General features: G+C 41.4%; 1 protein-coding gene across 2 annotated transcripts in view; it reads right to left on the bottom strand.

Moving 5' to 3' along the window:
• ZZEF1 (zinc finger ZZ-type and EF-hand domain containing 1) overlaps window positions 1-27,539 on the bottom strand; it is a 118,888-nt gene extending 91,349 nt beyond the window's left edge. For both annotated transcript variants that reach the window (XM_070393125.1, XM_070393126.1), the window contains exons 1-7: window positions 27,087-27,539; window positions 12,781-12,925; window positions 8,799-8,993; window positions 6,357-6,528; window positions 5,220-5,419; window positions 2,451-2,661; window positions 1,564-1,680 (exon numbers count right to left, since the gene is read on the bottom strand). In XM_070393125.1, coding sequence (XP_070249226.1) covers window positions 1,564-1,680; window positions 2,451-2,661; window positions 5,220-5,419; window positions 6,357-6,528; window positions 8,799-8,993; window positions 12,781-12,925; window positions 27,087-27,440 — 1,394 coding nt within the window. In that variant the 5' untranslated portion in view covers window positions 27,441-27,539. The remainder of the gene's footprint in view (window positions 1-1,563; window positions 1,681-2,450; window positions 2,662-5,219; window positions 5,420-6,356; window positions 6,529-8,798; window positions 8,994-12,780; window positions 12,926-27,086) is intronic.
• Between the last annotated feature and the right edge of the window lie 74 nt (window positions 27,540-27,613).

The following is a 27,613-nucleotide window of genomic DNA, read 5'->3' as shown; positions in this document are numbered from 1 at the left end:
AGCAAAACACTTCACTTCTTAACAACATGAGAAAATCCAAGTAAGCTCAAACCCCATGTGAATTTCACCTGAAGTAAAGTCAACCTGCCATGTGCTTCCAATACGTTTACCAGAAATACTTTTTCAAAATCCTTAAGATAAACGAAAGAAAAACTAAACCAATCCAGAGAATCAGATAATCAAATCCTCACTTCTGTAACCTTAATCTGTAAACATTAAATAATACTAATGTCAAACTTTACAAATCAAAAATAAATAAATCAAACATAAATAAGCAACTGCAATAAGCCCCTGCTATTAAGAAGGCTTGGGTAGCCCAGACGGTGTGGCTTAGTGATTGAACCTGTGAACCTGGAGGTCATGGTTCGATTCCCGGTTAGGACACAGGCCCAGGTTGCAGGCTCAGTCCCCAGTGTGGGGCATGCAGGAGGCAGTTGATCAATGATTCCCTTTCATCATTGATGTTTCTTTTTTTTTTTTTTTTTTTAAATATATCTTATTGATTTTTTACAGAGAGGAAGGGAAAGAGATAGAGAGTTAGAAACATCGATGAGAGAGAAACATCGGATCAGCTGCCTCCTGCACATCTCCTACTGGGGATGTGCCCGCAACCCAGGTACATGCCCTTGACCGGAATCGAACCTGGGACCCTTGAGTCCGCAGGCTGACGCTCTCTCCACTGAGCCAAACCGGTTTCAGCATCATCATTGATGTTTCTTTCTTTTTTTTTTTTTTTTTTAATATATTTTATTGATTTTTTACAGAGAGGAAGGGAGAGGGATAGTGAGTTAGAAACATCGATCAGCTGCCTCCTGCACACTCCCCACTGGGGATGTGCCCACAACCAAGGTACATGCCCTTGACCGGAATCGAACCTGGGACCTTTCAGTCCGCAGGCCAATGCTCTATCCACTGAGCCAAACCGGTTTTGGCCATCATTGATGTTTCTATCTCTCTCTCCCTCTCCCTTCCTTGCTCTGAAATCAATAAAAACATATTTTTAAAAACAAAGGCTTGGGTAATTATTTGGGTTGGCAAGAGAGGTAAGAGTTTATTTCTTCAAGCACCAAAAACCTATTTTAGATTAACTGCACATCACATTATTCTGCCTTTTTCAAACACATGACCAAGAAACTTTAAAAACTATCCAGATGGCCCAGGGCCTGGTTTTCTTTCTAATATAGTAATGTCACTATATCAGAGCTAAATGTTCCTACCCTAAGTGATCCCCACTATCAAGGTGTCCTTTCCCAGTTTTATAGACAGTCAGGCTTCTTAGATCTGTGCATAGAGTAAGCAGTTCTGAGTAAGGCCACAGGCTGGGGAATGTACATGAACTGAGAAGTTTTGTACTTTGTACTTTGGGACATCTGTTCTAGCTGAATCAGAGGACTACTCCCTCTTTACCCCCAATTCCTAAGGTCAGGTGATATTGCCAGATAATAAAATTTATACCAAAAAGGAAACATTTTTAATGCAGATCTTATACATTTTTAGAAATTTAACAAGCATATATATACCTTCTATTTCCCACAAATCCCACCCCATCAACCTTGACTTTACCTAGTTATCCTTATGAGGAAGCTGTCCACTTCTTCCAGAACGTTGGGAGACAGGAAAGTTGAGCCATCCGTAGATCCCGGTGAAAGGGACAGTGGAGGCATGTGCTGCAGTGCCTTCCTAGAAGGGTAAAATGTAAAATCAGGACAAACCCAGGCAAAAAAATAAATTTAACAGTGTATCAGACAAAAAAGAAATCATCAGAAAGCTTGTCTCGATAAGTCCCTTATAAACAAACAAAACATGAGATAATCATGTTTCCCCAGTCATCATGGTGCTAAGTAGTTAAATAAGGTTTCTTTCTATACATACAATATTAATACTTCATTGCTTCTGAAGCTGGTTGTTTTACCTTATAGGTTATTACTGGGTCTTTTTGCTCTAGCAGTTTTTAAAAAGAAGATTTTCAAAGGTGCTCTACATTTAAATATAAATAAGTATAGTGGTCTTGAAAAGATTTCATTCATTAGTGAAAAGGGCCCCCCTTGGAACCTGGAGTCCAAAGACCTAGATTCAAATTGATCCATCACTGCCTGGTCATGTACTCAGGGAAGATCACAATATCCTTATCTATAAAATGGGGATAATTTTTACAGATACATTTCATAATATGCCTGTAATACTATACAGCATCTGAAAGTGCTTTATCAACATAAAGTGCTATATAAATGTGAGCAACTGTTACCCAAAGGATAATAGGAATGGCATGTGTGATTGCTTCACAGGACTGGAGTTGCAGGCATAAACGCGAAACAACAGGGCATCTGGGGCTGAGCTGCTGACTAGGTCTCCATGATCAATGATCAATGGTTGCTCAGTGACAGTCCCTAATGGGTTAGAGAAGAACGAGTATACCTTGAAGTAACTAGAAAGCAGAGAGAGTAACTTACTGAGTATTGCGCAGCACTGTCTGGACAAAGGCTGGATTTGTCTCCATGGAAGCCGTCACCAGAGATGTCAGCAGGGACCAATACCATATTGCAGAAGCATCTGAGACCGAGACCCCAGACTTCTTAACTCTCTGAAAGCCAACAGCCCTCAGACCATGAATTCTAGTGTCACATCCATCACTAAGACAACGCTTTATGTTAATCTGAACATCTGTCAAGAACAAACAACAAATTTAGTATTGGATTAGCTTCTTTAGTTCAGCAAAGCTAGGCTCCCAACTAAAAAAACAGCAAAACAGTATTCATATTTCAAATATAAAATTCTGAAGCTACACCTTGATGTCAGAAATAAATAATGTATACAATGAGCTAGTATATAATAAACTTGTCAAAAAAGCATTGACCAATCTAAGGAATCATAGGAATAATGTATAAGATTAAGAATGGCCTGCCCTGGCTGGGTTGCTCAGTTGGTTGGCGCATCATCCTGTACACCAAGAAGGTTGGGGGTTTGATCCCCAGTCAGGATGCCTACAGGAGGCAACTGATCGATACTTATCTTTCACATTGATGTTTCTTTCCCTTCCCCTCTCTCTAAAAATCAATAAAAACATCCTCAGGTGAGGATTAAAAAAAATTAAAGGGGGCTTAAATCTTTTCATCACAAAGCTTCATTGGAATTTATGAGTCCTAAAAATTAACACAAACAGCATTTTAAAAATCCTAATTAAATACATAGTAAGAAAATTTATAGAATTTTTTTCTAGAGTTCTGAAACTTGGATTTAGTTACAAAGCAGTAGCTAGGTCATAGCAGTTGTAAGAATTTATTTTTAATAATCAGGTCCAAATAAACGACATAGGCATGACCTACTTTTAAGAGCTGTCATTAAATTGCTTATTTGGGTTGGAGAGGAGAAGGTCAGAGTTAAAAAGGACACAACTTAGAGAAAAGACGACCACAGTGTAAGACAGGAAGCTTCTACTCCACAAGTATAACTACTTCTTTGCCTAGCGGTGAGACACAAAGACTCTACCTCCCTAGGCCTCAGTTCCTTTGGGCAAAGTAAGAACACTTCTTTTGGCCCAGGAAAGCTTTAGAAGAAATGAGACAAAACATGAAGCATTCCAGTTGCCTGAATGAAATAAGCCTGGAAAGAAATCACAGAATTGTGATTATTTCCAAAATGCTATATGTGAAGCAAGATTTTAAGAGTACAAAAATGGAAACAACCTAAATGTCCAAGAATAAGAGGGGAGGTTAAAATTAAGGCATATTTGTACAACACTAAAGGTATGCATGACTACATGATATGACATGTTAAAAAATTACAAAAGAGCAAGTACAGATGTCACTATTTTTGTTAAAAGACATGTAGAGACAGATGTAAATATATGTACACAACCTTTTTTTTTTTAAATGTGTGTGTACATATACACACATCATACACAAATACAAGAAAAGGTCTGAAAGGATCCACCCCAATGAATTCACAGTGACAATATCCCTGGGTAATGGGATTTTGAGTAATTTTTGTTTATCTATATTTTTCTAATTTTCAGTAAGAAAACAAGAATAAAATATTTTTAATTTAGAAAGGCTTTAGCCTTAGCTGGTTTGGCTCAGTGGATAGAGCATTGGTGGTGGGCTGAAGAGTCCCAGGTTCAATTCTGGTCAAGGGCACATGCCCGGGTTGTGGGCTTGATCCCCAGTAGGGGGCATGCAGGAGGCAGCTGATTGATAATTCTCTATCATCATTGATGTTTCTCTCTCCCTCTCCCTTCTTCTCTGAAATCAATAAAAATATATTTTTTTAAAATAGTGAATACATAAATAAATAAGGCTCTACTGCCCTGGCTGGGTGGCTCAGTTGGTTAGAGCAGTGGTTGGCAAACTCATTAGTCAACAGAGCCAAATATCAACAGTACAACGATTGAAATTTCTTTTGAGAGCCAAATTTTTTAAACTTAAACTATATAGGTAGGTACATTGTTATTAACTTAATTAGGGTTCTCCTAAGGCTTAGGAAGAGCCACACTCAAGAGGCCAAAGAGCCGCATGTGGCTCGCGAGCTGCAGTTTGCCGACCACTGGGTTAGAGCATCATGCCATACACGGAAAGGATGTGGATTTGATTCCCAGTCAGGGCACATTCCTAGGTTGCAGGTTCACTCCCCGATCGGGAAGAGTATGGGAGGCAACCAATCTCTCTCTCTCTCTCCCCCTTCTCCTCCTTCTCTTTTTCTCTCTCTCTCCTCTCTCTCTCTCAAATAAATAAAAATTAAAACGGTTTTACCTCTTTTCTATACTTTTAAAAACACTAAACAGGTGAAATCATTTCTTGTGCATCATGAGAAGCATATCAAATCTTCAAAGAAAAACTAAAAGCTTTGCCACCTCAGAGGCCTTTGTGCTAAAAAAGATTACAGTGGGGCCTTGACTTACGAGTGTCTCGACTAACGAGTTTTTCGAGATACGAGCCGTCTCTCAGCCGATTTTTTGCTTTGAGTTGCAAGCTAAAATTCGGGTTACGAGCCAGCTTCAGATACCCCACCGCTAGTTGGCACAGCGAACGTCACAGTGAACCCCACAACATCAGCCCAGCATCATGTGTCTCACTCGTTCACTTTTTGATTTGACATACGAGTAATTTGAGTTACGAGCTCCGTCACGGAACAAATTAAACTCCTAAGTCAAGGCCCCACTGTACTTCCTTCCTCCTTCCCAATCCCCTTAGTTAGAAGGGCAAGATGCTTCTTGGTTTACTCACAGAGCTGACTAATGTTAGCATTTTCCAGCAGTGTCACATAGCCAGTGACATTGCTGGGAATGTGCACGTCACGGACTTCCTGAAGATCGCTGGCATTCCTTCCCACTGCTACTGTCACCTGCTGCGGCATGTAGCTCTGGTCAGTGGAAGCCACTGCAATGGATAGGTGCCTAAGTACCACATCTGGCTTCATTTTTAAACTGGAAAAAATGGAGAACAGAAACAACAAATGTTTACATAAGTCAAGAATTGGCAGGTTCCACAAGTCTCATCTCCAAGACCTTATATTTGAAATTCCCAAAGACTGATTTTCCTAAAACCAACTTATTTGAAATGCTGGCTATTAGTTTCGAAGTTCTTATGGCTTTCCCAAATCTCTAAAATTCATTTATCTTCAAGATTAACCTTATATTTCCTTTTAAGCTATTAGTACAGGCAGGAAAATACAATATAAACATTCTGATAAAATCCTTTTACCTGGCAAAGAAGCAAATTCTAAACTGTATCCAAAGAACTAAGCATATGTCCTCATCTACACATTAGATGGCTAAAGATCATATGTACCCTCTATGACAAGACATGATAATTATTTCTATTTCCACCAACTGAAATTAGCCCATTCTCTGAAGGGATAGATGAAAATTTACATAGCAGCTTCAGAACTTCTAGAAATATCAATTTCACTCAGGGATTCCTGACTACCCTCTTCCTCTTCTAAACTAGCCAACTGAGTTGATACTAATTGTTTTTAATGTTCAGAAAAAAAATCTTAAAAAGTGAAATCACATCTGATATATGAAAAGTACTTGCCCATTATACCATTTTCCTGAGAAAGTAGTGAAAAAAATCTGAAATCAGTATCATAAAATATTAGTCAAATGCTATTTTCTCCCTTAAAATATCAAGCAAAGAAATTATCTATGTTTATGACCATGTGAACCAAGTTACATATTACCTGATGCTTTTACTTGATTCTTAAAGCACCTTCATAAATAATCACAATAAGAAAAACACAAGGCAATTAAGTAGAAAATATTTTAAAATTAAAAAAAAATTTTAATGCACTGATGGGATAAGAGAAAGAAAGCAGGTAATTTTCTTGAACTTTCACTCAAAAATTGGTATCATACCACCCACCGAATCCAGTGTGAGCGGGCACTGCCATCTGACTGCCAGTAAGATGATGTTTCTCCATTTGTCATCTTGTCAATGTCTGTAGGGTTGGAGGATGTTTCTATATAAGCATAGCACTTTGCTATTGACTTGAGCTTATCCATCTCTGGGCTTCCAGTTAGATCTCCAGGGCTTTCTGCAAGAAAAACCAGATTTTATCATAGGACATCTCTTTCACAAAGGCAGGGGAGAAAAGGAGGAATCATTTAAAAATATACATATATATATATATCTCCTTATTGATTTCAGAGAGGAAGGAAGAGGGAGAGAAATAGAAACATCAATGATGAGAGAGAATCATTGACCAGCTGCCTCTTGGGGATCGAGCCCACAACCTGGGCATGTGCCCTTGGCCAGAATCGAACTTGGGATCCTTCAGTCCGAAGGCCAATGCCCTATCCACTGAGCCAAACTGGCTAGGGCAAAAGGAATCATTTAAAGTACCCAGCCCCTTTCCCCAGCTGCCAGTATGTGCTTGGTCCTTCCGAGGGAGTTAAGGCCAAGTTGGGGTGAGGCCCTCACTTCATCCAGTGCTCGCCCAACACTTGCCCACACCATGGCCTCCCGTCAGAGCTCGCCGGCTTCTACTCTGACCTCATCCTGCATCATGATGAGGTGACGATGTAAATGTTGAACCTTTCTGACCAGGCTTGTTTGCAAAGGCTCTAACCAATGTCAACACTGGGAACCTCATGTGCAGTGTGGGGGTCCTGCTCCTCCACCACTGCTGCCTCAGCTGAGGAGAAGAAAGTGGAGGCAAAGAAAGAAGAATATGAGGAGTGTGATGATGACATGGGCTTTGGTCTTTTTGACTACAACTCTTTTGTGACACGTGCAATAAAAAGCTGAACACTGGGAGGGGAAATCTAACAGAAATATGCTTGGCACTTGGCCCTAGAAAAAAAAAAGTTCCTTAAAATCTCCTTCCAAAGAACCCATACAAATCAGAAATTGGCCAAGGACCGCTCCATGAGCTCATTATAGCACAATACTTAAATCACTGATGTATCTGCAAAACCATGCCAAGAGAAGAAAATGGTATTTTATAATTTAATTTACATTTCTTTAATTATGAGTGAAACTTTTTAAGCTACTTGTTTATAAGACATTTGTTTTTCTCAGTATGAGCTGGTCCTACCCTTCTCTACTTTCTACTGGGTCATAAGTCTTCTTATCAATTTACATTATTTCACATACATTATATAATGTATATATACACATACATATAGATGATATATACTGAGTGTATACTGTGAGCTGGGTACTCTTCCATACATGTTTTATGTATTAATCCATTTTGGAGATGAGGAAACTAAGGCCCAAAGAGTTAAGTAATTTGCCCAAGATCAGTGTTAGTAAAAAACTGAATCTGTCACATATTCTTCTTTTTTTATTATTTATTGTTGAAAGTATTACATATGTCTCCTTTTCTCCCCATTGACCTCTCCCAGCCCACCCCCATCCCGTCATAATATTCTTGTGCCCTAGAATGTCATTTGTCTTTTCACTCTGCTTACATTTTTTGCCATACAGAAATTTAAATTTGCATATAGTCTAATTTCTTAATCTTTTATTTTGTAGTTTCTGAGTTTCCTGCACTGCTTAGAAAGTGTTTTCCATGTCAGGGTTTTTATAAATTGGAACTATTTCCTTCTAATACTCTTAAAGTTTTCTTTTTAATTGAATTTTTTTATCCCTCTGAAATTTAGTGAATAAAATATGTTAAGATTCTAGTTATTTTTTCTCCAGTAGCTAACCAGTTGTCCTAACCCCACATGTTGAGTCATTCATCTTGCCACCTGATCTGTAATACTGACTACTAGTATATCTGGTACTACATTCCCACAGGTACTGAACTCTATCAAGTTCCACAGACCTGTCTATTCACATTATCAACTTTTGTTGCCATCACTAAGTGAGTCTATAGTGGCTTCCCTCATTTATTCAACAGCTACTCCTAGAGTAGCAATTAAGTGGCAAGCACAGTTCCAGGTGCCATGGGTAATGAAGTGAACAAGACAAACTGCAAGTAAATAATAATGCTAAAACTTCAGATGATGTTAAGTGCCATTCAGACCACTAGACCTGCAAAAGTAATAGTGACCAGAAGAAGAGGAAAGGGCTCCATGAAGTCCCATCTGAGCAGATGCCTAAATGATAAGAAACCAGTGTGTTAAAAAGGAAGGAAGGAAAGAAGGAAGGGAGGGAGGGAAGGAGGGAGGGAGGGAGAAGGGGAGGGAAAAGGAAGAAAGAGTGAGCAGATGACATTCTTATGTGACAAACTGGTCACTATGACATTTTAACAAATAACGGCAGGGAGAAGGGTGGCTCATCTGTTACTAAATACTACATTTGAAAGAAAGGATGATAGAATTTTCAGGACACCCCATTCACACACACATGTACCTTTTTCTTTTTGTACCAGTTCATCCAGAGACTCCTTCAGAACAGAAGCCCTCATGGTGCACATGTTATTGCAGTGGTCCAACATGGGGTAGGGGATGACCACACTAGAGAGCCGATTGCGATGCAAAAAGCGCAGGATCATTGACGAGTGAACGCCCAGGCCTTCCTTGGACTCGGAAAAAATGTCTATGAAACCTAAACAAACAAAACCCATCTTTAGTGTCTTCAGGAGCCACCACAACAGTTTCCACACCCCTGCCTGGTGGCCTACCTACAATGGCTGGACTAAAAGCAGCCATTGAGAATCTGCACTGAGCCCTTGCAGGTGTGGCTTACCCGAGTTGCAGGTCCCATCCCCGCACTAGGGCACATGCAGGAGGCAACCAATGGTTGTGTATCTCTCCCATTGATGTTTCCCTCTCCCTTCCTCCCTCCCTCTCTTCCAGTCCCTCTAAAAATCAGTAGAAAGAATATCCTCAGGTGAGGATTAACAACAACAAAATTCACTGATATTTTCAGCTTTAATCATTTAAAAATCTGAACAAGTTTTTAAGAAATAAACCAATGGTAATCTCAATTTAAAAATTAATTTCATTTGAGTTTAATAGAATTTTAGAAGACTTAGAAGAATAATGATTCTTTGTTTCAACACAAACTTCAAAAAATTATAAGTAGTTAAATACTAACTAGAAATTTTTAAAAGTTTTGCATATAGAATATGGGCCAGGAATAGCTTACTGCATTAGCGAGCAAAAGCATAACAGCTTTAATACTAAGCTAAATAAGACAATGGTAATAATACAACCACTACTCTGACCACAATGTCTGATGGCATTTTATAGTTTATCAGGTACTTCCACACACATTATCTCACTCGGTCCTCACAGTGAGGTTGGGGGAGGGACAGGAAGACACCAAAATTACTGGTATCCTTGTTATGCAACTGAGGACAACGAGGTTCAGGTGACACCAAGAAAACAAAAAAGGGTAGGACTGGGAATACCCCTTTACACTGTCTCCAGTGCTCCTTCCACCACTACAGTTTTCTCTTTCCCATGTGACTCCTCTGGACGCTCCGCCATCTGTCCTTCCCTCTGGCCACTGTACAGGCTCTGACTTCAACATCTCCCGTTCATACACCTGCCCAGATTTTCTAAGTAGCTCCCCTCACCAGCCTTTGTCTGACATTAACCCAGGTAATCATATAAAAACACAAAACAGACCATCTCTACTCCTGTTTAAAAGCCTTTCTTGATTCCCCATAACCTACAATAAGAGGCCTTGAACTGAGGTGCCCAGAAACCAAAAGAATGTTAGGGCCAAGTGAAGAGATGATAAACATGACGGCTTTGCCTGGAGCTCAGATACCTTGTAGATCTGAGGGGTTTTCTTTTCTTTTTTTATTTTCTAGTAAATCATAACATACATAGCAAAAAGTACCTATAATTGTATCACTTAATGAGCTTCCACAAACTAAACACACCCAGGTAAGCAGCACCCAGAGCAAAACTCTAGAAGTCTGTAGGAGAAATTGTTTTTAAGTGTAAAACAAACAGATATGTTAGAGTGGATGAAACATGAGGCTGAGGAGAAATTTTGCACTTGAAGCAGCTCATTTTGATTATGACCCTACACAACCCTGAAGACACTGGTTTGACCTCCCAAGCAAGACTCAGAGTCCATGCCATCCCTTGCCCTCCTTTTACCATTTTCTTTTCTTAGCAGATTCCCACAGTAATGCCCAAACCTCACATTATGACCCTGCTGATGCTGCACTGATTTCCCAGAACCCATGAGAAAAAACAGACTGATTCTTGTAATGAGAAATATTTTTTCATATGTTGAAATAAGCAATCGATTCAGTAAAGGTGCTGTTTCTCATTTAAATTCTAAGCACTCCCCTGGCTGGTGTGGCTCAGTTAGTTGAGTATCGTCCTGTGCACCGAGAGGCCCTGTTGGATTCCAGGTCAGGGCACATGTCCTGCTTGCAGGTTCCATCCCTAGTAGGGGGCATGAGGGAGGCAGTCAATTGATGTTTTTCTCTCTCCCTCCCTCTTCCTCTTTGACTGGAAATCAATAAAAACATATTTTTTAAATATATTTTATTGATTTTTTACAGAGAGAAAGGGAGGATAGAGAGCTAGAAACATCGATCAGCTGCCTCCTGCACACCCCCTACTGGGGATGTGCCTGCAACCAAGGTACATGCCCTTGACCGGAATCGAACATGGGACCCTTCAGTCTGCAGGTCGATGCTCTATCCACTGAGCCAAACTGGTTAGGGCAAAACATATTAAAAAAAAAAAAAAATCTAGCTGTAACCGGTTTGGCTCACTGGATGGAGTGTCGGTCTGCGGACTGAAGGGTCCCGGGTTCGATTCTGGTCAAGGGCATGTACCTTGGTTGCGGGCACATCCCCAGTGGGGGGTGTGCAGGAGGCAGCTGATCGATGTTTCTCTCTCATCGATGTTTCTAACTCTCTATCCCTCTTCCTTCCTCTCTGTAAAGAAATCAATAAAATAAAAAATAAAAAAATCTAAGCACCAGTACAATAAGATACAAAAGGAACAAGTTTCAGTCTGGATTTGAAAAAGAGACTCGGAAACTGAAATCCTACCAAAGAGGTGACTCAGCTTACTAAGGTTTGTCCAAGATTGTGATAAAATAATTCTTTTAAGTTGGGTACTGACAGAACATTGTGAGTAGAAAGTCCTAAGCCTTGGATCTGGAGCCCCAATTTTTCTAACCTAATCTCCCCTCTCCCCACAGTCACCTTAGAGCAAAGTACACAAAGTGTCATCTGTTGGTGGGTTCCCTGGTCTCCCCTTCCTTCTCTCTCCTCCCAAAATATCTCTTTGGGGTGTTCAAATGAAGTTCCTGATGCTGTCACAAGCTAGTAATGCAAAAGTGTGAATAATATGTAAATGCCAAGATATAAGGTAGCTAAACATAACTCAAAACATAATTTTAATTGCCATGAGAGTAGGAAAAAGTTAATATGTAAGGCTTCCTATAAAAATTATACAATTAAATTTTATAAAAATTATATAATTAAAGACAATTTAAGGAAGAATGGAAATATGCATTCTTCGGTGGAATACAGAAACCACCCTTCCCTTGCTTAATACATCATCAGCAGTAAGCCAGAGGTCAAGGGCAATCAGATTTACAATTATGTATCTATCAAATCTTTCTCCATTGCTGCCTAGCTTGGCTCTATACTAAGTATTATGACTCCAAGGGCACAAAGCAGGAAAACTTCTTAGGTTAGATAATCAGAGCCTAAAAGGATGGTGTGTAAAGTTTTTTCCCCCCTTTCAAATTTGTTTTCTCACTGGGGAAATAAAGGTAATTTTATTATGATGATTCCGTCTTCTGAGCCCCCAAAAGAAACCATACAAAACCAAAGTTTTTCCATATGTACAATGTAGAAAAAATATTGCTTAATTTCAAGCTATTTTTATTCTTACTTAAAGTTCAGGGTGAAAGCTTTCTAAAAAAAAACACTGAGTGCCTACCATGTGCCAAATTATGTACTAAATGTGAGGACACAGCAGAAATAAAAGGTCCCTACCCTCACAGAGCTCACAGTATAAGAGTGAACATAGGCATTTAACAAATAAGTAATTACTTAGCTAATCACAATGCTACTATGTTGCAAAAAAGAAATGCAGGATGCTAGGAGAAAGTACAATAGGGGCCAGGAAAGGCTTCAACAGAGTGAAATAAAGAGACCCGCTAAGAGCGGTAGTCTCATGACAGAGGTTCATAAAAACGGTAGAACTGCTCAACCATCACTGTGTTGGGGGACAAAAGAAATGATTACATTGAACAGAAGTAGTTCAGATCATATGCCTTATGAAGTACCTTTATTTCACAGTGCCCACAAGCTTGCCTAATTACAACCCATAATACTGCAAAGTTCATTTTGGCTCAGAGAGAGTGCCCTTAGGCATTAGGCACTCAGATGAAGGCCTTATACCTGGAACAAGAGAACAAGCTTGAAGTTGTCTGATGATGTGACTCAGCTCCCCCTGAAGATTAGCTCCACTGGAATTCTTGAGGGCCTCCAACATGCTCTCAGCATCAACTGTCCCATCACCTTCAGCATCAAATTGGGCAAAGGCCTACAAAAAAGAGATGCAAGAAAATCAAGCTCCAAATTTTGAAAAGAAAAAAAAACTTAAAACAAATTTTTAAAAAATTTTCATTGATTTGAGAAACATCAATTTGTTGTTCCACTTATTTATGCATTCATTGGTTGCTTCTTATATGTGCCCTGACCAGAGATTGAACCCATAGTCTTGGTATTTCGAGACAATGTTCTAACCAACTGAACTACCCACTAGGGCCTACAATTCTTAAGGTCAATCATTTTTGTTGTTGCTGTGGGGCAATTCCATATATGTCATTCAAAGAACAAATAAATTCAGGACAGTAATTCACTGTGCTTTGCAGATATATGTATTTAAGTATTACTACATGTATATACAATTTTATCATCTCATCTCTATTTCAAGAGAGTACTCCCAAATAATTTCAGAAGAAAGCAACCAATACAAAATTTTTCACCTGGTTACAAAGTGCTAAATACAAAGCTAGAATGAGAAAGAATTGGCTTAGAGTAACACCTCAGCTAAGCTGGGCCTTTGCTTTTATTTTTTTTTTATTTACTTATTTTTAAAAATATATTTTATTGATTTTCTACAGAGAGGAAGGGAGAGGGATAGAGTTAGAAACATTGATGGGAGAGAAACATCGATCAGCTGCCTCCTGCACACCTCCTACTGGGGATGTGCCCGCAACCCAGGTACATGCCCTTGACCAGAATCGTACCTGGGACCTTTCAGTCCGCAGGCCGATACTCTATCCACGGAGCCAAACCTGTTAGGGCAAGGGCCTTTCGTTTTAAACACTCTTCTGACATATCTACTTCACAGTCCTGTTTTCACTGACCTTTAGCCATAATCTAACTTGCTCTTTACCCATGTTAGGGCCATCTGAGGAACTGAGTACAGCATGGGATTTGGTTTGAATCCTGCTCTGTCACTACCTGGCTATGTGACTTTATACATATTTCTTTACCTCCATAAGCCTCAGCTTCTTGATCTGAAATATCACCAAACTCACAGGCTGCTGCCTGGATTAAGTAACAGGTGAATAGAGCCAAAAGTGAAAGCACAGCAGCATTGCAAGTGTTTCCCTTCTCCTGTCTAGTCTACAACGTTACCCCCTCCATTGCTTCTGACCCCATTCCCTCTTATATCCTATAAGACTTTCCTCATTTGGTAACTGCCCCTATTCCCAGATCTCAAATCCTCCCTCATCAGTGGCTTCTTTCCTTCTGCTCATACACTCACTCACAGACATCCCTCACCAGGAAATACTTCAGGAGTCTCCTACCCTCTTTTCTAAGCAATCCCCTCTCTTCCTTAAAACTCCTCCTCCTTTTCCTTATTTTTCTCCTTCATGAAATACGAAAATGTCCTACTGAGGTTTCAAACTAATACAAATACCCCTATTCCATCACAGACCTCTGAACAATGCAATGTGTAATAGGGACATGTACAACCCCTTGAATTGGGGTCCAAAAACCAAGGACATAAATGCAGGACGGGGGACAGAGATTGGAAGCAACATGTGAGAAGGTTCTTGGCATTCTTTTTGCCTCTACTCAAGGTGATAAGATTATCCAAAAAGTTAGTAGGGTTAAAGACTTTACTAATCCTATATAATAAAAGAGAAACATGTAAATTGACCATCCCTCCACTACGCTCACCAGCCAATCAGGCGTGGGTATACAAATTAACCTGACAAAGATGGCAGGTTAATTTGCATGCACAGGCGCCGGGCAGAGAGCAGAGCGGGAGAGCCGGCGGAGAGCGGAGGGGCTTGGGGAACTTGGCTCCTGAAGCCGCCAGACGGAGAGCAGAGAGGAAGAGCTGGCGGCTTGGAGGACTTGGCAGAGTGGGAGGCCGTGGGACGGAGACAGAGCAGGAAGGGAAAACCAAGAGCGCGGGGAGCACCAGGAATTCTGGGAATAGTAGTTCTGGTGGCAGCCCCAGGACTGGAAGCAGAAGCCCAGAGCGCAGAGAGCACCAGGAATGCTGGGAATCGTAGTTCTGGTGGCAGACAGATCTCCTAGACCAGTGATGGCAAACCTTTTGAGCTCGGTGTGTCAGCATTTTGAAAAACCCTAACTTAACTCTGGTGCCGTGTCACATATAGAAATTTTTTGATATTTGCAACCATAGTAAAACAAAGACTTATATTTTTGATATTTATTTTATATATTTAAATGCCATTTAACAAAGAAAAATCAACCAAAAAAATGAGTTCGTGTGTCACCTCTGACACGCGTGTCATAGGTTCGCCATCACTGTCCTAGACACTAGAACAAAGTGAGCCTGGAGCAAGTTACTGTTGCGGTAGGGGATGGAGGGAAAGCAAAGGTGAGAGACATAAGTAAAATCAGTGTCTAGGAAAAATTGAAGGGAAGATATCCTAAAAGTTCCAGAAATCTCCACCCATGAAGCAAAGAAAAAAATTGCCTCTATTATTCTGTGAGCAACAAACCAAACTGAGTTGGGGTCTCAGACAATTCACTCATATGATTGCAAAGACAGACAGAAACTCCTGGATTGGAGAGGGCTCCCCTGAGGGCTCCCAGATTGGAGAGGGCGCAGGTCAGGCTGAGAAACCCCCACATCCCCCAGTGCACGAATGTCATGCACTGGGCCTCTAGTCTAGGTATAATGTTCTAAAGGATAGAAGATATCCTATTCTTTTCTGATTAGACCAAATCAAAGAGCCTGAGTTAGTTTGGAAGCTACACACCAAAAGAAGAGTTACAGGCCAGTTGTTTTGTAGAGCATTTCTCAACTTGGGCTGTGTGATGCTTCCTCATGATTAGATTCAGGTTATGCATTCTAACCAGGAGTACCACAGAAGTGACCCTGTGATCTTCTTGGTACATAGTATCAGGAGTTGATCTGTTCCATTACCATTGAAGTTACTTTTAATGACTTGGTTAAGATAGTGTCTGCCAGGTTTCTGCATTTTAAAATAGCTATTTTGGGGAGTTCATTTGAGATCTTGCTCTCTGGCATATGTTGTCATTTTAGCTCAAATAAACTCTTAAAATCCTCATAGAACAAGCTTGCAAACAGCAGATTACCCACCCCTCGTCTGGCCTATGAACCTGAGTCAGGCTCCTTAGGGGCCCATCCATCCATTTTTCCATCAGAAACCAGGGGTGAGGCCACGTAGGTGTTCTGCATGTGTGTAGGTTGCAGTGAACTCCTCGGATGGTGGAGGGGCAACCCCGCAGTGGAGCAGAGTGGCTCTGTTTGTGCCACTCTGAGAGGAGCGTGGGGTACCTTTAGTCCCCCACTTTTAAATGAGTAGACAGCCCAAGACCACTAGCCATTTGAGGAAGTGATTAATATGAAACAGAAAAAACAACTCGGAGAAAGAAAGGACTATTCAAGGATAAGAAAAGAACTATCATTAATATCTTCAGAGAAATATTTTTAAAGATATTTTTAATGCCAGCTTTACTGAGGTTTAATACAGTGAGTTTTAGTAAATTCTGTGTAGCCACCACAACCACTAATAAAAAAGGATATTACAACCATGAAATAACAAAATACTAATATTAAAAACAGGCTATTCAGAAAAATTTTAAGGCTCTTGAAAATTAAAATATCAAGGCAAAATAAAAATATTGACAGATTTTGGAAGACAATCCTTATTAGGCTGGAAGGCAGAGTTAACTAAAGTGCCCCAAAAGTAGAGTAAAAAAGACAAAATGATGGAAACTGAAAAAGAAAAGAAGAAAAACCAATCCAGGACATCCAACATCCAAATAATGAGCTCCAGAAAAAGGGTACACAAAAAACAGAGAGGAGGAAATCACAATTGTTATGGTTCAAGATGATTTCCCCATACAAGGGACAAGAGTTCTGAGACTAAAGAGGCTGAATACGCTGCACAACGGATTAAAGCACATCATAATGAAATTTCATAACACTGAGAGGAGAGGAAAGAGAAGTCCCTACCTTCAGGAGAAGATGCAGTTCCAAGTAAAAGGCTAAGAATCAGAATGGGACTGATTCAGCAGTTACACTGGAAGCCAGAAGGCAAGGGGAGCAGGACCTTCAACATTCTCAGGGACTCTCCTAACCCAGAAGTCATACTCAGCCCAATACCATCAACTGTGCAAGAGAATAAAAACATTCCTACACAAAAAAGAACTACTTAACACTCCCTTGTTCAGAAAGCTACTAGACGAGGATGTGGCCATTTGAAGGAATACACCAAGAAAGAGGAAGAATGGGATCCGACCAAGAGAAAATGAATCCCCAGATAATGGAGATTCTAAGATGCTACCTGCACAGAAGACCTAGAGAATACCAAGTTTACCAGTAGATTGAAGCAGATCAGAAGGCACTAGGAAACAGGCTTTGAGAACATGAACTGATAGAATACCCATGTAACTGAACATATTGAATGTTTGTAAGAGATTTAGAAAATCTGGGGTTAAATTAATGGTAAAAGACAAAAATATTAAGTAAAAGAAAAGTACCAATTTAATGGTTAACTCCAAAGAAAATGTGTAGTAAAGGAAACGTAACCATGGAATAATACACGGCCAAGCTATGAATAAAATTTCTATAATAATGAACATATCAAGAGTGATCTAAAAAAACTGAAACAAGGGAGGACAAGAGATGTGCACGTATGGACAAGGACAGGAAGGTGAAAGACAACTAAAGTCTCATAGTCTACAGTAGGAATACAATGGATATAACCTAAACCTAAAAACTCATAAAGAATATAAACACAGTCAGACTAAAAGGAAATCTGGATTAGAGTATGATGTCAGATTTACTGCTTACTCTGAGACCTGGGACAAGACTCTGGGCCTCTCTGAATCTCAATTCCTCTTTCCACCCGACCTTTCTTCATAGCTTATCGTGAGGATCCAAAAGCTTAGCAAAGAAGACTATGCCTAGTAAACCGCACGGAGCTGTTGTTACAATCTAGCTAGAAGCCGTTATTGCTCTGTAGAGAAGAGATGGAAGAGTGGGCTGGCTGACTGCAGATTTGCATCCATTTGCCTTGGTCGGAGGGCAGCATGAGACAGGACATAGGCCATTCCTATTGAACCTCCTTGACCACTACTGAGATCAAGACCATGGTACATACATGAGAATGTGCCAAAATCATCACAGACCAGAATTGTGTGCCCAGATCAGCAGAATGCAATGCAGCGGGCATAGGCTGCACGCTAGTTCAACTTGGGAGAAACACGCTCCATCAGAAGTCCAAAGACCTGGATCTGGTCCCAGTTCTGCTACTTATTGTCTGAGAGGACCACTATCCATTTAAGGCCTAGTTCACTCATCTGTAAGACTGTCTCACATCCCATGTCTAAGTGAAATAGTAAAAGGATTCTCACATAGAAGGAATAAACAATCTAGTGTAAAACAAAAATAGAGAAAAATAACACTACTAACAGCAACATTTATTGAGCATTAAGCATGTGCCAGGCACTGTTCTAGGTGCTTCACATGAACTAATTCATAATCCTCACATCAACTAGGTAAGGTAGATAGTATTATTATGCTCGTTTTATGGGTGAGGCAACTAAAACACGAAGTGGTCATGTAAGTCAATCAAGGTGACATGGCTTGAGGGTGGAACTAGGATTTGTCCACAAGCAGGTTGACTCCAGGGCCCAATTCTCAAGCTCAATCTAAAGAACAGTAGAATAGGTAGACTTATAAAGCAGCAAACTTGCTGACACCATTAATAGGCTAACTACAGGTGTCCAGGATATTACAGAAGGGAATCCCTTTATGGGGGAAGGGAGACAGGTTGTATGCAATGGTTACTAAGGTCCTAGCCAACTCAGACTCTAGATTAGGTGCCAAACAAGTATCATCCCCGCGATCTACCATGTTCTCTCTCACCTAAGAAGGTACAGCACATGCTGTACCTTTCTTCCTTTGCCTGGAAAATTCTTCCAGCCTCTCAAGTTTTGGTTTGGTGAAGCCTTTCTCAAACTCCATTCTACTATTAAATGCTTCTCTGTGGTCCTTTTTTTAAAACGTTGTTTTAGCTTATTTGTTTGTTTGCTTATTTATTTACTAGAGGCCCGGTGCACAAAAATTTGTGCACTCAGCAGGGGTGGGGGGGGGGGGGGGGCGGCCCTCAGCCGGGCCTGTGCCCTCTCCCAGTCTGGGACCCCTCGGGGGATGACCACCTGCTGGCTTAGGCCCGCTCCCTGGGGGATTGGGCCTAAGCTGGCAGTCAGACATCCCTCTGGCAGCCCGGCAGCCCTCGGGGGATGTCCACTTGCCAGCGGAGAGCAGGCCTAAGCTGCAGTCGGACATCCTTAGCACTGCTGAGGAGGCGGGAGAGGCTCCCACCACCACTGCTGTACTGGCAGCCGTCAGCCTGGCTTGTGGCTGAGCAGAGCTCCCCCTGTGGGAGCGTACTGACCACCAGGGGACAGTTCCTGCATTGAGCGTCTGCCCCCTGGTGGTCAGTGTGTGTCATAGTGACCAGTCATTCCCAGTCGTTGTGCTGTTAGGGTCAATTTGCATATTACCCTTTTATTATATAGGATTTTAAAATATATTTTTATTTATTTCAGAGAGGAAAGGGGAGGTAGAGACAGATAGAAACATCAATGATGAGAGAGAATCACTGATTGACTGCCTGCTGCACACCTCCTACTGGGGCTCAAGCCTGCAACCCAGGCATGTGCCCTTGACCGGAATCGAACCCAGGACTCTTCAGTCCGCAGGCCGACGCTCTATCCACTGAGCCAAACCAGCTAGAGCTAATTTATTTGAGAGAGAAAGAGAAAGAGACACACAGAGAGTGACATCGATTTTGTTGTTCCACTTATCTATGCATTCATCGGTTGATTCTTGTATGTTTGCTGACCACGATCAAACCCACAACCTTAGTACATAGGGATGATGCTCTAACCAACTGAGCTATTCGGCCAGGGCTTCTCTATAGTGCTTGAAAGTGGAAAGGGCTTAGGATGGACAAAAGGGAAGAGAAAGAGAACAAAGGACAAAATGCCCACATGTATGGGAAGCAGTGAATGGACCTAGATGCTTAAAGAATACTGGGAGATAAGCATGGAAAGACTTAAATGTTAGACTAACATTTGACACTGAAGTTTCTAAAGCAAGACAGTACATGATGAAGTGGCATTTTGGAAATCACTTAAAGGCAAAAGAGATATGACCTTTCCTCCACAGCTCTCTTGGATCATGAATTGCTCCACAAGAAGCCAATACCATCAACCTCCTCACAGCAAAGCACTCAGAGCCAAAATCACCCAAGATCTTTCTCTTCTAAACTGCCGCATCACCCGTAATGGCCATCACTCACTGAAGACTTCCTGTGTATTGGATATTACAGGCTCCTGGCTAGGGGGGGACTCAGAGCCTCGCTGCAGAACAAGACCAGACAACCAGACAGTGTGCTCTAAGTGCCAAGTGACCTGTATAGAAGAGAAAACAAAAAGCCTAAAGGGTGGGGCTGGAAACACCATTATACAGAAGCCATCTGAATCCCGCCACAAGAAAGGCTTGGTCCTGGTCAGGTGACAGTACCAAGACAGGGAATCTTGAAGAACTGAGAAAAGCAAGGTCCACACACAGGACAAGGAAGGGATCCCACTGGCTAGAGCACAGGACTTGTGCAGGAAACAGAGATAGATGAGGTCAGACAGGGGAATAGGCCAGCCTGTGGGCTCCCCCTTATTCAGAGGATCCCCCGTGGGCTGCGAGCTGAGGATAAGCCATGCTTGTAGCCTGCTTCATCTTTATGGTGCATATACACGCCTCTCACACTCTGTGTCTTGAAGGGGTAGAGAATTACAACTGTATTATATTTGCATGGTTCTGGGGCTCAGAGCCATTTTAAATTAGTTGATTAATACTTCCAATATGGTAACACCAAAATAGTATTGTTCTCCAAATTTCCTCTAAACCCAATAGTGACTAAGAGCCTTTTAAAATTTTCACTAATATCTGTTTCCTCCAACATCAAGAAATATCTTTTTTTTAAATATATTTTTATTGATTTCAGAGAGGAAGGGAGAGGGAGAGAGAGAAACACCAATGATGAGGTAGGATCATTGAACTGACTGCATCCTGCACACCCCACACTGGGGATCGAGCCTGCAACCGGGCATGTGCCATAACCTGGAATCAAACTGTGACCTCCTGGTTCATAAGTTGACACTCAACCACTGGGCTATGCAGCTGGCCTCTTTTTATTATTATTATTATTATTATTATTATTATCATTATTATTATTATTATTATTGTTAATCCTCACCTGAGAATATTTTTTCCATTGATTTTTAGAGAAAGTGAAAGGGAGGGAGAGAAAGAGAAAGTGACAGAAAGAGGGAAATGATGGGGCGGGGGAGAGAGAGGAGAGACAGACACATTGATTGGTTGCCTCCTGCACACACCCTGACTGGGGTGGGGGACTGAACCTGCAACCCATCTGTTTGTGGGCCTACACTCCAACCATTGAGCAACACCAGCCAGGGAAAGAAATATCTTATTAAAAGGTTGCAGATTGAATATAAAATACAAGTTTGGAGATGAAGACTGCACCATATTCAATCTCTTAGATGAAACTGGGGGCACTATGGGTAGAAACACTTACTGAGTGCTGGCTATGCACCAGGACTGTGCTAAGACAATAAATAAATGAATAAAAATGGTCCTTCCATCAGGGTTTACAATCCAATGAATTTCACAAAGCAGGCACCAAAACTAATATGACAAATTAATAAAATAAGACCTACTCATATTAAATTCCTACCTTAAAGCCATCTGCTATCAGCCTGTGTTGAGCACTTTTTTCTGCTCTACATGATTTTCTGGAAGCATATAATATTAAGAGCACAAATATTTAATCTCTAATCTCTGATGTCAAATAAGAATTTAATTTTAACTGTTTCTCTTCTACATATGAGTCAATTAAATATTGCTTCCTGTGAGCAAACCAGAGTATTTCTCCATGGACCACACCCACCATGAGAAAAGAAAGGTGTGTTGTACTATAAAATGATAACATCTCAGACTCTGGGCCATACAGCAACTCCTTTAGGACACCACCTTAAGCAATTATGGTCAGAAACGTGAAGGCAAGACAGCTGTGTGGACATGGAGAGCAATGCAAATTAGTGGCCAAGAAAAAACACCAACATGTAAACCTTGGAAACTTTTAGCTATTTAATAGTAAATAATGTACACCAATGATAACCTGCTCTATGGTGCTAGCTCTTATAAATTGAATGAAGAGAAATAATTCATCATTTTAGTTGCTATTATAAAGATATTTTATTATTTCACAAAAACCCTTAAACTTTTATTAGAATATCACAATACATTTTCAGAAGCTTACTTGAGGAATTAACTAAGACACAAAAATGTGTACTTAATCAAGTCAAAAGACAGACTTGTTTTTAAAGCAGAGAATCAAATGCATGGCTTATATTTACTTATTTTTATATTACTAATATAATACTCCCTTATTTATAGACAGGACTACCAACCACAATGAGATGATCCCAATCACTAGGTATTATTATTATTATTATTATTAATAATTTTGATCCTCACTGGAAGCTATGTTTTATTGCTTGTAGAAAGAGAGGAAGGGAGGAAAGGAGGGAGGGAGAGGGAGAGAGAGAGACATCAATATCGGTTGCCTCCCCTATGCACCCTGACCAGGAATTGAACCTGCAACCTAAGTATGTGCTCTGATTGGGAATCGAACCCGCAACCTTTTAGTGTATGGAGACAACGCTCCAACAGGCTGAGCCACCCGGCCAGGACCCAATCATTAAGTGTTTAAACTTTGGCTAAGCCTTCACTTTGAGTCAGAACCACTCTCTTCAAATAACCAGTGCTAACCAATGAGAGTCATGAAATTGTAGTAACAACCTAGGCCCCAACTCTCCCACCCAAATCTGCCATAATCGCCTCCTAACTGATCTGCTTGGGTCCACTCTGACCCCACTCTGGTTCTCCCACAAGGCACCCACAACTAGCATGGCACTTTATTTAAAACTCCCCTGTTTCCAAACTCCTATTTAACGAGGATGCAAAAAACTCCCACAATCTGGTCCCTGCCTACTTCTCTAACCTTGTTCTCCTCCTGCTGCATTCTATGATCTAGCCCAGTGGTCGGCAAACTCATTAGTCAACAGAGCCAAATATCAACAGTACAACGATTGAAATTTCTTTTGAGAGCCAAATTTTTTAAACTTAAACTCTATAGGTAGGTACATTGTTATTAACTTAATTAGGGTACTCCTAAGGCTTAGGAAGAGCCACACTCAAGGGGCCAAAGAGCCGCATGTGGCTCGCGAACCGCAGTTTGCCAACCACGGATCTAGCCACATGAATAAAAGACTGCTGTTATAACCTAATATCTATTTTCTTCCTCAGTAATTAAATTCTGAGTTTTAGCTGAATATGTGGGAAAGGAATAAGGATCTTTCCCAGCCTCCCTTGCAGCTATGTGGCTGGATTTGGGTCAATGGGATATGAGCCATGCCCTTAGAGAAGAAGTATGGCCCTTTCCCTTTCCTGCTGGTTGGAATGTGGAAACTAAAAGCTGAAGGAGTCATTTGGATCACTAGGTAGAAAGTGTCTGGTGGAGGATGACAGCACAACAAGATGGATAGAGACAGGTCTGATAGCTGTGAAACTGCCAAACCTGGACTTTTACATAAGAAGCTTCTTTACTGTTTAAAGCACTGTTGCACTGGGTTTTCTGTCCCTGAGGCAGTTTTACCTAACCCTAATATATGATACCATTCTGCCATATTCTCCATTCTCTGGACTCTGGAGTCATGCATGTGATTCCCACTGCCTGGAACACTGCTAACACCTCCTGCACCGTCTGCTTTCATCCTTCAAATCTGAGCTGAAATGTTACTCTCTCAGGTAAGTATTCCTTGACTCCGTAGATGAGGTTAAATATTCTTGCTATTTTTCCCTTACACCTTCCCTTGGGTAATCCTCGCCATGCCTATAATTGCTGGGTTAATGTGAATCTCGGTATTACATACTCTTTAAGGACAAATATCTGCTTTGCTCACTGTCATCCAAGTGTTTGGCACTCGGTATATGCCCAACAAATATTTGTTCAATAAACAAATGAATAATGTCATAGCCCTTGCATAATTTCTGGACCACACCTTGAGTACTTCCTGGCCTTACATTACAGGACTCCTGTAAACTTCACCTGTAGTTCTATTCCTGTCTAACAATCTCACAATGTAAACACTATTTCTCTACTCTCTCTCTTGGATAATTCTGAAATGTGTCAACTCCTTCAACAGATCCACACAGCTCTTTCTTGCACAGTTTCACTTTCTTATAATGTACCTAAGACTAGGGTGGAAAGAATTATGGATATTCTTGGAATTTTAAAAAAATGGAACAGCAATTTTAAGAAGAACAAAGTTGAAAGTATCATGCTATCTGATATCAAACTATATTACAATGTTATAGTAATCAAAACATCCTGGTACTAGCATAAAAACAGACACACAGATTAATAGAACAAAGTAGAGAGCTCAAAAGTAAACCCACGCCTTTCTCTTATCAATATTTTTTTCTAATGTATTCCCTCAGACAAGGGAAACAAAAGAAAAAATAAGCAAATGGGACTACATCAAACTAAAAAATTTTCACACAATACAGGAAACCAGCAACAAAACAAAAAGACAACCTACTGAATGGGAGAAGATGTTCAACAATGATATATCTGATAAGGGAATATATCTCCAAAATTTATAAAGAACTCCTACAACTCAACACCAAAACAAACAATCCCATTAAGAAATGGGCAGAGGACCTGAATAGACACTTCTCCAAAGAGGATATACAGGTAGCCAATAGACATATGAAAAGATGCTCAATGTTACTAATCATCAGAGAAATGCAAATTAAAACCACAATGAGGTATCTCTTCACACCTGTCAGAATGGCTATCATCAATAAATCAACAAATAACAAGTGTTGGCAAGGATGTGGAGAAAAGGCAACCTTTGTGCACTATTGGTGGGAATGCAGATTGGTGCAGCCACTATGGAAAACAGTACAGAAGTTCCTCAAAAAATTAAAAATGAGCCCTAGCCAGTTTGGCTCAGTGGATCGAATGTCGGCTGCAAACTAAAGGGTCCCAGGTTTGATTCTGGTCAAGAGCACATGCCCAGGTTGCGGGCTCAATCCCCAGTAGGGGGCGTGCAGGAGGCAGCCGATCAATGATTCTCATCATTGATGTCTCTCTCTCTCCCCCTCCCTTCCTCTCTGAAATCAATAAAAAAATATATTTTAAGAAAAAAAATTAAAAATGAAACTGCCTTCAAAAAAGAAAAAGAAAAAAATGAAACTGCCTTATGATCCAGCAATTGCACTTTTGGGTATACATCCAAAGAAATCCAAAATACTAATTAGAAAGAATATATGCAACCCTATGTTCAACTGCAGCATTATTTATAATAGCCAAGATATGGGAGCAACCCAAGTGCCCATCAATAGACTAGTGGATAAAAGAGCTGCGATACTATATACAATGAAATATTCCTTGACCATAAAAAAGAATGAAATCTTACCATTTGTGACAGTGTGGATGTACCTGGAGGGTATGATACTAAGTGAAATAAGTTAGAGAAAGACAAACACCATATAATATTACTTGTATGTGAAACCTAAAGATGAGAATAAATGAACAAACAAAACTGAAACAGGCTCACACATAGAGAACAGACTGATGGTTGCCAGAGGGAAGGTGGGTTGGGGGACTGAGTGAAAAAGGTGAAGAGATTAAGAAGTACAGATTGGTAGTTGCAGAATAGCATAGGGAATATAGTCAGTAACATTGTAATAATTATGTATGGTGCCAAGAAGATACTTGAAATATCAAAATGCTTTGTAAAATATAAGGCTATCTAACCACTAGCTGTACACCTGAAACTAATACAATATAACATTGAATGTTACCTGTAATTGAAAAAAAGAAAAGAAAACCCTCACTCACTAATATGACCAACATTTTCAAGAGGTGGGATGACTTACAGGTCTTTTTTAAAAGAAAATATAAAAAAAAACATACAAACCATATTATCTGAATCTGGCCAGGTACAGGAAAACATTCTTAAAATATTTTACAAGCCTCTGGACCACTTTTTTATGGCATTACAAGTAGCTGTCAATTTACTGCTTTAGGTACTCACACTTACTTCACTGACAGCCTACATGGCTTATTTATTTCAAAAATTAAGCACCTTTTTGTTATAACATTGTGGAGTTAAATAAAATAGAGTCCCAAGAAGGAGGTAGTGGAGATAAGACCAACAAAAATCAAGAGATATGAGTAGCAGTCTTCAGTTTTGCCAATGATTTACCGGGTGACCCTGGGTCAGATCTCTTTTAGTAACAATCCAAGTTCTCTTCTTAACTCTAAAATGAAGTGTTCAGTACACATAATTCCTTAGGTCCTTTCCAAGGAAAATATTTTGTTGCCATATCGACTGGCTGTTAATAATTTAATAGAGGTGACATTGGTAATTATGCCAAAAACTATAATTACAAGTATTCACGGGAAATCTGGTATCTGCCTTTAAGTTTTAGGCTCGATGAAGGTTTACATTAGTCTAAAATATGGTTCTTCAGAGATCTAAAATCAAATGTGTACTTGGAAACGCTAGTTTTTGCCTGATGAGAATGGCTTTTAGAATGTGTTTTTCCAAGGTATGTTATTCTCCTCCCACATTCGTTAGGCGCCCACACTGGATTCAAAAGGTGCTCGGCACAACCCCCCTGGCCAATAAAAAAACAATGGGTTCGCCGGCACTCCCTGGATCACTGTGCCTCCCTTCCCTCAAGCTGTTCTGGAGCCTGATAAGAAAGCGCCAGGGAGCGGTGGATCCAGCGTCCGGCAACTGCACGAACGTCTGCATTACAACATCTGGTCTCCTTCCGTTTTTCAGAGCAAGGTCTAGTCTAGGCTTTCCACATTTCTATGCAAAGTTAAAGCCATTTGTAGCCGCCTCTGGTCGCGAACAGACTGGAAGCACCCCACGCACGTCCCGGCGCCCCCCTGCTGCCATTCCCGGACGCTGCGGGCTCTACCTGGCCCCTCCAACGCCACCGCCCACCTCTTCTCGCCCCGGCGGACGACCGCCTGGCCCCCCGCCCCGCAGCCCCAGGCAGCCCTGACCTCCTCGAACTGCTCGCCCGAGCAGCCGGCGCCGCGAGCCTCCAGCAGTTCCCGGAACTGCTCCAGGGTGACGGACTCCTCGCCACGGCCCAGCCGCTCCTCCAGCCAGCGCAGCAGCGCGCCGTGGTGCCTGGACACCAGGGACTCGCAGGGCGGCGAGGGCCGCAGCGCAGCCGCCGCCTCTCGCAGCCGGGCCGGCTCCAGCAGCGCCGGGGCCGGCGGCAGCGCCGGGGCGGCAGGGCCTGGGCCGGGGGCCATGCCGGGGTCCGTGGCCCAGTCCTGGTGCGGGCCCCAGCCCTCGCCCCCGGCGGCTGCCGCTTCGTCTTCACTGCTGTGACTCGGAGCGTTCCCCATGGGGTCTCCGTCTCGGGCACCCGGCTCTGTCGCCGCCGCCGCCGCCGCCCCGCCTCGACCTGTCAACCTCAGACAGTACCCGGCGGGCGGGGACGGGGAGGGGACGACGGCGGCAGCGGTGGCTTCCGGCTTCCTCGCCGTCAAGCGAGGACTGCTGTCGCTAAGGCGCCGTC

The sequence above is a fragment of the Myotis yumanensis genome, unplaced genomic scaffold (assembly GCF_028538775.1).
Source record: "Myotis yumanensis isolate MYYU_CA2020_CCGP unplaced genomic scaffold, mMyoYum1.0.hap1 SCAF_16, whole genome shotgun sequence".
NCBI lineage: Eukaryota > Metazoa > Chordata > Mammalia > Chiroptera > Vespertilionidae > Myotis > Myotis yumanensis.
This window is presented reverse-complemented; position numbering and strand designations above follow the sequence as displayed.